Source organism: Nilaparvata lugens, chromosome 5 (genome assembly GCF_014356525.2).
Source record: "Nilaparvata lugens isolate BPH chromosome 5, ASM1435652v1, whole genome shotgun sequence".
Lineage (NCBI taxonomy): Eukaryota > Metazoa > Arthropoda > Insecta > Hemiptera > Delphacidae > Nilaparvata > Nilaparvata lugens.
The window spans coordinates 32,751,848-32,764,312 of record NC_052508.1 but is presented as its reverse complement, the minus strand read 5'-3'; the positions used below and the strand labels follow the sequence as shown (position 1 = coordinate 32,764,312).

General features: G+C 30.2%; 1 protein-coding gene across 1 annotated transcript in view; it reads right to left on the bottom strand.

Annotated features, from left to right (window-relative positions):
• Positions 1–12,465, bottom strand: part of LOC111055612 (ATP-binding cassette sub-family G member 4) — an 85,575-nt gene that overhangs the window by 28,875 nt on the left and 44,235 nt on the right. Inside the window, exons 3-5 of the mRNA XM_039428197.1 lie at positions 4,796–4,916; positions 3,837–4,035; positions 2,953–3,098 (exon numbers count right to left, since the gene is read on the bottom strand). Coding sequence (XP_039284131.1) covers positions 2,953–3,098; positions 3,837–4,035; positions 4,796–4,916 — 466 coding nt within the window. The remainder of the gene's footprint in view (positions 1–2,952; positions 3,099–3,836; positions 4,036–4,795; positions 4,917–12,465) is intronic.

The window sequence follows — 12,465 nt, the reverse complement described above, 5'->3', positions numbered from 1 at the left end:
AAAATTGAACACACTCTTTGAGAAACTAAAATTAAGAATTGGTTCATAAACTATATACACTAAAAATTAACTTTCAAATATCTAAATTAGGGAAAGAGTTTTGGATTGATCTTGTTAATTCTCTTCCTATCATTGATTTGTTTTTGTGCTTGTGTAAATAATTTTTTTTAATGTTGATTGTCATTAAACCTAGTCTCAGAGACTAACCATTAATTTTCATTTCAATACGAATCTTACACTCTGAAAAACTATAAAACTTTAGTTCATCCATTAATGACCCGAGCCCAAGTAGTTCTGAAATTATGAGAGCAGTAAAAATGATATAGTCTGCATACACTATCCACAAATTGATTTTAAACTAGTTCAACAGGCTTCCTTCTCTTCAGCCTCCCGGTAAGATCTTCATTCTGTAGAAGTTGGCTTGCCTCAGGTTTGGCATGATGATGGAGATGGTGACATGATGATGGAGTCTCGACTCATGCCGCATGGCAAATCGACTTATCTCACTGGACACAAATGGAATGCGTAGATCTCTCTGCAAGTCACTGTTTCTGATGTACCAAGGAGCGTTCACCATATTCCTTAATACTTTATTTTAAAATTTTTGTATAATTAATGTTACTTTCACAGGCACATCTCTATCTAGAATACTCATCATTCTGCTTAACTCCAAATGTTCTATTTGCAAGAAAGCAACACTACATATTTTTTAGTAGAAATGTGTTAAGTTTTTTCAATAGTCATTCATGCCAAACTTTATCGAAGGCCTGGGCTACATCAAGAAGAAAAGCAGAACAAATATTTTTCTCTTCTAATGACTTTCCTATTATATTCGTTATTCTGTGAACTTTTTCAATTGTAGAGTGTTTCCTTCTGAATCCAAACTGATGTGCTGGTATAAGGTCTCTTCCTTCTTCTCTTTCTTCTATTATTGGTAGTAGTCGTTTGAGAAAAAGTTTTTCAAACAGCTTTGAATTAAAAGGGAGCAATGATATTGGTCTGTAGGATTTGAGTTCATGAGGTGGTTTTCCTGGTTCTTGTAACATTATTATCTCAGCCACTTTCCATGTATCAGGGACATGCTTCAATCTGAATTAAATAAATAAGAGAGCTTTTCTTGGTAATTTCTTCATAACAAACCCAGTGATAAGATCAAAACCAGGTGCTTTTCTTGTACTGAGATTGGCAAGGATTTCTCTCGATACTTCATTTACACTGACATGCTGAATATCAGATTCGTCTGTATTTTCAATTGACTCAATAATCTCTCCGTTTGCAATTCAATTGTGTTGGAAAGTTCTAGTTGAATATTCTGCGAATTCCTCCACTTTTTCACTGTCCTTTCGAGCCCATGTTATTAATTAGTCTTTTGGTGGTATCTGTGATATTGTCGTTTTCAATTTTTTCGAAGTCTTCCAGAGTTTTGGATTGTTCCTGTTGATTCTCTTCCTATCATTGATTTGTTTTTGTGCTTGTGTAAATAAATGAAATAAATATTGATCATGAGTAGCATTTGACTTTTTATTACGTTTTCAATACATCCATGAATTTGAATAGAGATTGAGGTGTCTTTTTAAACTTACAGGCAAAATAAAGGGATTTGATAGATTGTTACTAGTTATTTACAATTTTTACTAGTTTGAATGGAAATTTACATTCAATAGAGCTCACTGCTAGCGTTCAATTCTATCTTCTGTCAGTGATGCCACATTTATTCACTTTATTGTAATGATTCTAAAAAAAATTCTAGTTTGAATGAAAGTTTTCACAGCTAGCGTTCTATTACAATTTCAAATTTATCTATTTTATACATTCTATTTCATATTCAAATTGAATGTGAAAACTGAAACTAGCTTCCAGAATTTTCAATAATTAAGTGGTTGTGACAGCTACAAGTAGCCTACTTGATCTCAATATATGGATACAATCTAATAACACATTCACTATTTAATTCCTTGTCTCTGTGTGTGGATGTAGTTTTATGCAAAAGTTTTACTGAAAGCTTCTTCCAAACGTGATATTTTGCACGCATTTGAGATGCATCTTAAAGCAATCTACAGATTTTTCAAAGCCTTGGAGTGATATTAGTTTCTGAGAGTTTATTATCTTAAAAACGGGCTCTATTTACAATGGCTTTTAGAGCCACTTGAGAAAGTATTAGTTATAATTTTACCGATTCAACAACAAGAATAGAATCTCATTTGCCACTAATGTTTTCGAAACCTCTTCCATTTAAATATCTGTTTATCTTTGAGGTGCTAAAGAATTATATTGACTTAGCAGTCGGATCTTTAACCCAGCAGTCTCGTAACAGCAAATTAGAAATAGGGTACGTTTTTTGCCATATGCCACTATTAGGAGCGTTATTTCATTTCAAATTTTTTATTTCATTTATTTTGTTTCAGCGAAACAAACATTTCAAATATTTACTTTTATTGATTTCTCGAGAATAATCTATGTCTATCGATTCTAATTTTTTTTTTAATTTATCAACAACGAGAAAAATACAATTGAATATTATAATTATATATATACAAACATAATATTTCCAAAAACCTAATAACAAATTATGAATTCTACAGTGATGAGAATGATAATTTTGTTTGCATGTAACAAAAAAATGAATATTCAGAAATCGGAACCAGTTTTGCTCGGGTCACCCATACAAGCAGGGAACAGAGTGGACGGGCTTGACATTACGGCTGCAATCCTCCATTATCCAGTTTTTTATTATTTATTCTAAAAATGGAAAATCATTCAGTTTTTCTAGCTCTCATTGCTTTGAGCTCTTATTTCCATTTAGTGTTATTTGACGTTCCATTAGCGCCTTATAAAGAAATCTCTCATCAATTTCTATTATTTAAAAGTACAAAGTTAAAGGAAAATATGCATTACATTCAATATTAGTAACTTTTGTTCAATGATGAATGACAAGTGTACAAACTGCTTTACCTTGTTGGCTCATCCACGAACAAAACAGGTGGATTATTCATAAGTTCAACACCAATTGAAATTCGTTTCTTCTGACCATTTGAAAGATTTTTTACCAGAGTGTTCCTAGATCCATTCAGTCTCAAAATTTCAACAACTTCATTGATCTGTAAAAAATGTTTCTCGATCAGAAAATGATTCATATAAGTGAATAAAGGTACCAGAATTATTTGATAATTGAAATGAACGGACGATATTCAAGAAATACCAAATGATTGGGGGCTTACTGGAATAAATTTTCATTTCTTTTAATACACAAAAAGATGATTATTATATGACTATAAAACCTCTAAATTTTTATAAAACAGACTCCATTTTTCAATCTCGATATTCTCTATTTTATTACTCCACCATTTCATTTGTGAAACAATCAATTTCCGCTGGAAACAGTAGATAAAATAGATAATCATAAGCTGATAAGTGTTGCAAAATTATTGTTATGAAAACTGACTTTTCAAGTTTCAATCCTGTTGAATCCAAACAAACTAAGATTGATGTAATAATAATGTTTTTGTGAAAAAATCTTATTTTCTTCTATTGTGAGAGATTATCCAACAACATTGACTTCATCATGTGAAAGTTCTAAAATATTACTCCATCAGGAGTAAATTTTATCAAATGTTGAACTTTAAAATGCATTGGACCCAGTTTTTGAAATTTGTATTTATCAGAGTACAAATTGAAGAGAGAGAAAATCGTTTTTCAATAGTTAATTTTTAATGTATCCAATGTATCTGTTGCATGATGGCATGAACATAGCCTTAGTTAAACTTGCTCTGCGAATGAGAAAGAGTATCAAATATAGTTTAGGTGATTGTGTGTCCAGCCTCTCAGATTAGACTTACCGAACTTTTCCGATCAATTTCACTGATATTGCTTGGCAGCTTGAATCTAGCGGCAATTTCCAAAGTCTCTTCTACAGTCAGCTGGTTCAGTAGAGACCATTCCTGTGTAATATAACAGGATTGTTTCTTAAACTTTTGCAAATTTCTATCTTTTCCATTTACGAGTATCTTCCCAGACACTCGCGAATTGTCTACTGCCCTGGAAAAAACAAGTTTATGATTTATTTAAAATGTTCTTAATAAGAATGAGAATGGTTCATAATGTATAATGATTTACTGCTATGAGTGAGCATGAATATCTCACTCCTATTCAAGTGAGCATGAAATGAAAATATTAATCTTATTGCATTATACTATCGTATTTAGTGGGAAAACATTGAACCGTCATAAGACTTCATATAGGGATGACCTATAGGGATGACATATTATATGTCCCTAGAAGGGACGACCTTCTCATATGCAGATTCGATACTAGATATTCACGACGCGTGAAAAATAAGAGCCCAACTTCCCATTCTTTAGATATGAAAACTAGAATATTTTAGCTGGATTATCGATTTTCTGAGTGATTTGAGAAAAAACTAGAATAGTTTGAGACTTTTTTTAGAAATTCAATAAACGTTACACGAAGTCTTTATTTTACTTGAGGCTTTTAAATTTCTCACCCCATATGATTGTTAGATAAAAATGAACCGGTTTGCTGATACTATACAACGATTCAACTAACTTGAATGACTATTGATGGCAGATATAATTTTGATGTTATCATGTAAATAAATTCATCAAAACGTAGGAAATAAAAAAACATCCGATAATCAATAAATAATTTCCAAGGTATTGAACTATGGAGTGTGTTTTCTAAATGTATCAATGACTCTACAATCACACATAATATTTTCTTTTCAAAACTATTCGAACTTGACTAGAATGAGAATGTCTCAATGATAGGAAGTACTTACTTTGAACCAGATATTACATTTAGAAGGGTAGTTTTACCAGCTCCTGATGGACCAATTAAGGCCACTAAATGCTTCGGACGGAAGTGTCCACTAACGTTGTGTAGAAGAACACGGTCAGGATCTACAAAAATCAAATAAATTGAATTCAAAATAAAATGATCACAAAGCAGTTTTATTCGAGTTTCGTTTTTTTGGTTTGAAATCATGAACAGACGAAGCTGCACTCTCGTTGTTTACTAAATCATGAAAAACACTTCAATTTGATGCATCACGATTGCCAAGGGTAGGCCTACTGTAAATTTTGGCAAAATTGTAATTATTGATTCAATATTATACAGTTTTCGTATTGAGAAAAGAAAGTAAATTTATTTCGAAATAAAGAAGTTTGGGTAGAGGTAGTATCTATAATTGTTTTGTTGCTGAGGATGATGCTCATGAGCATCTAAACCTTGTGCGTGGGTAATCAAACACATCTGTTGACCTACATCTTTAGGAGGGTTCCTAACACCACCTGGGAAGCATTGATTTTTTATTCCTATTAATCTATAATTAAATATACTATTTTCTATGAATGAAATGCAAATTCATTGTTGATTATATTATGTTTAACGAATATGACTGGCAATAGAGTAACCTACGAATAGTAACAACTACTCCACACAGCCATGTGGTAGCCTAAGCAGTTAAGCCATGTCCGTCATCCACAAATCATTTGTCCTGAGTAGACGGAGGGAGCCCAAAATGACCGCTTTCGGCATCTGCCCTAATAGTGAACTGGCAGTCTTTTTACAAGCAGGAACTGATTTTGAATTTGAAATCAGTGATGGGAGCACCCCTCCAAGAGCACCAATTATATGAACAATCAATCGTACTAAATAGCCTCTGTTCAGCCTGCGCAGCTCCACCAATAGTTCCTGGTACGTTTTTCCTTCTCTTTAGTAGCAATATTACTATTATTATTATTATCATTACATGTTTAATAATAAATTAATATATGTAATATCAAATATTAGATTATATTGATGTAATAGATATTTTTATTATTAATGATTCGTTTTGACTTGAGAAGTTAGAGTCTAATATTATTATCGTGGACGAGTTTTTCTCAATTAAATCCTGAATGCAAAAAATTTCAAGTATTTCAATCTTTCCTTAATAAATTACTAATTGACTTATCTTTTAATTTCTATTTAAATTTCTTCTGATAATAAGGCTGTTTTATTTTTAATTATGCGACAAAACGATTTTCTAAAGGCTAAAACCCTTAGTAAACTACTTAAAATTCTATTACAATAAATCTTACAAAGACAGAACTTTCGCTCTGTTTGAATTTATTAATTCCATTTATCTGAAGTGGGTTCAATTGGAATTGCAGATAGTCTATTTCTCAACAGTATTATATCGTACGCTTCGTACCTGACAATGATTCTAATTCACTATTTTAAGAAAAATCTGTTAAAATAAATATTTACTTTTTGAAAAATATGTACTGTATTGAATTTCATTGAAACTCTCAATTTTTAGCTATTGAAGGAAAAACCCATCTGAAAGCATTTTGGTTCTTAATTAAGATTAATTTTATTACAATTGAAATATAAATTTCGATTGATCATAATTATTTCATGATTTACTTTCTTATAATATGAGAGAAAATCTGTGAATATATAATATGTTGTAGTATAGTGAGATAGAGAATCTGTGAATAAAGTGAATCAAGTTTTTTTAACAGAGTTGAATGGACAATTTAGAAAAATTGAAGTCAAGTTTACTTGAATTAAAGTTTACATAACCTCGAAAGTATATTTTATTTTGCTGAGGGTGATGCCCACATGAGCTCTAGGCTTGTGCGTGGGTAATGAGGCGGGTGATAATACGAAATGAATGGACCTACAGTTTTAGGTGTTCCGAACCTAATAACCCATATAATTGTGGATTAGAAAATCAGATTGATCTCAAAATTTTCCTGTTTGTCTGCATCATATTTTTTTATTTAATTACTTTTATGAATTTTACATTGACTGAGAACTGTTTTTATCTCATTTTCCCATTTGTAGGTTAGATTGTAGCTTCATAAATTAAGTTGAATACAAAAGGCAAACATCTAAGTATCAACAAAACTTGAAAAGTTTGATATAGTGATTTCAAGTGTCTGTTCTTGTAAACTTGACTCGAAATTTGCAAAATACATTCATTTTACACAAACGTCAAGGAAACTTGAATTCAATGAAACTTGACTAATGTAAACGCCTCTTAAGGAAATAATCTGAATAAAAAGGTCAATTAAATATTTTTTTTTATTAGATTAAATTCAGGAATTTCCATTAATAGTATTTTTGTATTATTGAGTTGAATAACAATATTGATAATATTGATAAAAACGCACAAGAAAAACATTTAACATCATAAAATGGTATAAAAAGTGACTATGAAACATTAGACTCATTATTAAATAGCATTTTATAAACAAATGACGTTATCCATACACGCAATTCGTCGTTAATAAACATTAACAAGCATTGGACAAAGAGTAATTTGTTGAGAAAATAAATAGGTTAACTTGTTTATGTATTATTACAGGATTCCCTGAATTACAATACATTAGCTTACATAATAGAAAGTGAGCTACAGATACCAATAAAATTAATTTTATCGAAAGATATGCTAATGTTAATAGAATACAAAATAATATTCTAAAAAAACAAATAATGATTGTCATCTACATACAATATAGAAATACCTTTTTACCCTCCACAATTTTAGAATACAAGCAATAATCATTTTTAGACCTAGTAAAATTGTTCTTTTCATTACAGAATCAAATTTAGAATTCCAATCTTTTGGAGATTTCTTCAGACCATAAATTGACTTCTTAAGTTTACAAACCTTATTCCTAAATCCTTCTACTCCCTCTGGTAATGACATATAAACGTCTTCTTTGATATCACCATTAAGGAAAATAATCTTAAAATATCTATTAAGGAAAATATCTTGTTGCCCTTTCCCTGACTGTTTTAAAAGGTTGCCTTGTTTGGCGAGCAGACAAGCATATTTCACATGGGTTTTTGGAAAAGTCATCAATTTTAGTTTTAATATTCATTCCCTCACTAAGATTTATGAGCTTTTTCATGTTATCTACACCAAGGTGGCCTAGCTTCCTATGCCATAATTCTACTTCATTAGACTCATTAGACTTGGGTGAAATAGTGCTAGTCATTACATGATGGACTAAATTTGAATTATCATTTTCAAGTCAACTTCAAACAAACCTTCGAATTTTTTATGCCTTCCATAATGACTTCATTGTCTTTCAACACCTCAACCCTATTTCCACTAAATAAGACCTTACCATCGTTCTCAGTGATAGCACTTACAGATAACAAATTTTTAGAAAGTTCTGGAACATATAAAACATTATTTAGTTGCATTTGTCTGATTTGATGTTTCCCCTCAAGAGCAAACATTGATTCATTTTCCTTGGCTACTCCTACTTTACAACTAATTGGAATGGAACTATCAAATGTGATTTAGATTTTACCATATGTGAAGTAGACCCTTAGTAAACTACTTAAAATTCTATTACAATAAATCTTACAAAGACAGAACTTTCGCTCTGTTTGAATTTATTAATTAATTCCATTTATCTGAAGTGGGTTCAATTGGAATGGCAGATAGTCTATTTCTCAACAGTATTATATCGTACGCTTCGTACCTGACAATGATTCTAATTCACTATTTTAAGAAAAATCTGTTAAAATAAATATTTACTTTTTGAAAAATATGTACTGTATTGAATTTCATTGAAACTCTCAATTTTTAGCTATTGAAGGAAAAACCCATCTGAAAGCATTTTGGTTCTTAATTAAGATTAATTTTATTACAATTGAAATATAAATTTCGATTGATCATAATTATTTCATGATTTACTTTCTTATAATATGAGAGAAAATCTGTGAATATATAATATGTTGTAGTATAGTGAGATAGAGAATCTGTGAATAAAGTGAATCAAGTTTTTTTAACAGAGTTGAATGGACAATTTAGAAAAATTGAAGTCAAGTTTACTTGAATTAAAGTTTACATAACCTCGAAAGTATATTTTTATTTTGCTGAGGGTGATGCCCACATGAGCTCTAGGCTTGTGCGTGGGTAATGAGGCGGGTGATAATACGAAATGAATGGACCTACAGTTTTAGGTGTTCCGAACCTAATAACCCATATAATTGTGGATTAGAAAATCAGATTGATCTCAAAATTTTCCTGTTTGTCTGCATCATATTTTTTTATTTAATTACTTTTATGAATTTTACATTGACTGAGAACTGTTTTTATCTCATTTTCCCATTTGTAGGTTAGATTGTAGCTTCATAAATTAAGTTGAATATAAAAGGCAAACATCTAAGTATCAACAAAACTTGAAAAGTTTGATATAGTGATTTCAAGTGTCTGTTCTTGTAAACTTGACTCGAAATTTGCAAAATACATTCATTTTACACAAACGTCAAGGAAGCTTGAATTCAATGAAACTTGACTAATGTAAACGCCTCTTAAGGAAATAATCTGAATAAAAAGGTCAATTAAATATTTTTTTTTATTAGATTAAATTCAGGAATTTCCATTAATAGTATTTGTATTATTGAGTTGAATAACAATATTGATAATATTGATAAAAACGCACAAGAAAAACATTTAACATCATAAAATGGTATAAAAAGTGACTATGAAACATTAGACTCATTATTAAATAGCATTTTATAAACAAATGACGTTATCCATACACGCAATTCGTCGTTAATAAACATTAACAAGCATTGGACAAAGAGTAATTTGTTGAGAAAATAAATAGGTTAACTTGTTTATGTATTATTACAGGATTCCCTGAATTACAATACATTAGCTTACATAATAGAAAGTGAGCTACAGATACCAATAAAATTAATTTTATCGAAAGATATGCTAATGTTAATAGAATACAAAATAATATTCTAAAAAAACAAATAATGATTGTCTTCTTCATCTCATACAGAATGTGGAATGTGAAAACCAAGTCCTTATTCCTGAATTCTTAGCCAACTATCAACAAAGCAGTCTAATGGCTCTTCTCTTCCAATACATGGTGTTAACAAAATTCTGCACTATATTATACTGTACTTTCATTCCCTTCAGTTTCTCTCTCACGTATTTACATCCGTTCACTCATCCCCCCCCCTCTCTCTCTCTCTCTCTCTCTCTCTCTCTCTCTCTCTCTCTCCTCTCTCTCTCTCTCTCTCTTGATATGTCCAAAGCTCCGCCAATTTATGTAGATGCATAACAATATAATATCTATAGTTATTATATTACAAATTACTTTTTCATATCATATACAGTTCAATAATTATTTTCTTAGTCTATATTATGTAAATTCATCTATAATTTTGCTGTATTGTAAGCTATTGTATGTAAGTGTATAAGCCAGTATATTGTAATCTACATAAATAAAGTACTCAATCTATCTCTCTTTCAACACTTCAGGACAACATTTCTAATTTAGTCGGTTATGTGAATGCATCACTCAGCGTCTTTTAAAAAGTTTCATTTCCATATTGTTTTTATACGGAGATAGATTCACCTACCATTCTAAAAAACATTACTTTTTAAATTATGTCTCCAAACAAACTACAATTACAATGAGTTTTGAGTTGGTGAGACCCACATCCCAAATGAGGCTCAAACTCAGACTCAGAGTGGGTAATGAGAGCTTGAGAGGGAGGGATTGCAATCGAAGGAGGCGTCCCAAATATGTGCACAGGTCATCCATGTTCCACTTACTAACAAATGACCAGACTGTTGAAATAGAACAAGCTTAAATTAGCAGCAATTCTCCTGGACATGTATTTAAAAAACTCAGGGAACTATGCCTACTATTGACAAAGTGACAGTTTGCTGCACCGAAAGAAACGTTTACGCACGAGCCGTAGGCGAGTGCGGAATAAAGGTTTCTTGAGTGCAGCAAACGAACTTTGCGCATGTATTTCACATTAAATTTTTCCTACAGTTACCATTGAATATGGAAAGTGATTAATTATGGGTAAAATTCCCTGAAATCCATCAAATGTTTTTCTGTGTAATTTTGTTATTAATAAAAACCTTAATATATTTAAAATAAAATAATAATAATTTAATTATAATGATTCCATTGAAAATTTATTTCAATCAATAATTTATTTCAATAAATAATTGAAATAAACCAATTAATTTGCAAATGTAAATAATTTTCAATTTCTAAATAATTTATCAACCAATCAATTTTGAATAAAAAAATATATAATTTAAAATAATGAATGATAAATAAAATTCAAAATGTATAATTGAATATATTTCAATATTTTATATTCAGCATTAGTATTCATAATAATATCAATTTATTTATTCATCTGAATTATTAAATTGGTTTTTAATTATTCTATAATTAATTTCCATTTCAATATTTAATATTTTTATAAATTATATTATTTTAAATAATAAGAATAGAAGTGAATTTATTATCAATTCATCAATTAATAATTCAAACAATTTTAATAATTTATTTTAAATATTTAGTTTGTCAAAATTACTTGAATAATTGTTATTGAGGTTGGAAATTCTCAGCAAAAGTTCTCATTTTTATAATTATACAGAAAACAGAAAAGAATACAGATAGAACGAATTTGCATTCAGAATACACAGTCAACAACAATGTTGATGGCTGATTGGGATGGCTGCAAAATGGCTGAACCAACAAGCGTGCAACCTAGTGGAAAGAATTGTACCTAACTTCGTTTCATCCAGCTAAAAACAGGATTCAGATATTTAGACTTATGGTTAACTCAGATTACCGAAAAATACTATTAGTGAACTAAAAAATATTTATAAAATAACATAGACAACAGAAAATATTTTATTGTAGTATATTCCAATGTTATTTTATTAATTTTATTTACATGGATTTTGAACAGTAATTATTTAACCTCAAAATTCGAATTTCATAATGTGTGTTTGCTACATTTCTCATTGCTTTGAGTTGAAATAATTATTACTGACAATAGAAAAGAAACATTATTTATTATTAAATGATGAGAAGTTATTATTTAATTATGATTTAGATAAACATTATTATTGTTTTGGATTTCTAGATTGGGATTTTATCATAAATATGTAGCCATACAGCCATTGATGATTCTTATCTAACCACAGACATTGTTACCAACTTAATTTCGATTTTCCTGCACTGGTGCTCCATATAACCTACTAACTATTTTGCATTGTCATGCTGCAAATCTGGTGTACACAAAGTAATACTTTGCACACTAGAATGGAAAAGTGATTCTTTGCGGCCTGCAATCAGTGCAGGAATGGTCACTTTTCAAGGTATCTGTAGGAAAAAAGAATTTACATAGTACTCAATTCTCCTCTTAAAGCAGCTTATTTCTGAGGAGAATCTACTTTTTCGCTCGCCAACCATTCTGCACAGTAGATTTTCTTTACGCTCACTAATCATTCGCGCATGCGCAGAAGAGTTCCTTTATGCTCGCTAATCAGCTGATGGTAAGCAGCTCGCCAAAAAGTCATATCTTAACCTAAAAAGTCGGTAATTGTAACTCCGCCGATAAAAGTAATTTAACAGGTTTGGGCAGTTGTAGAAAAAATTTTGTATG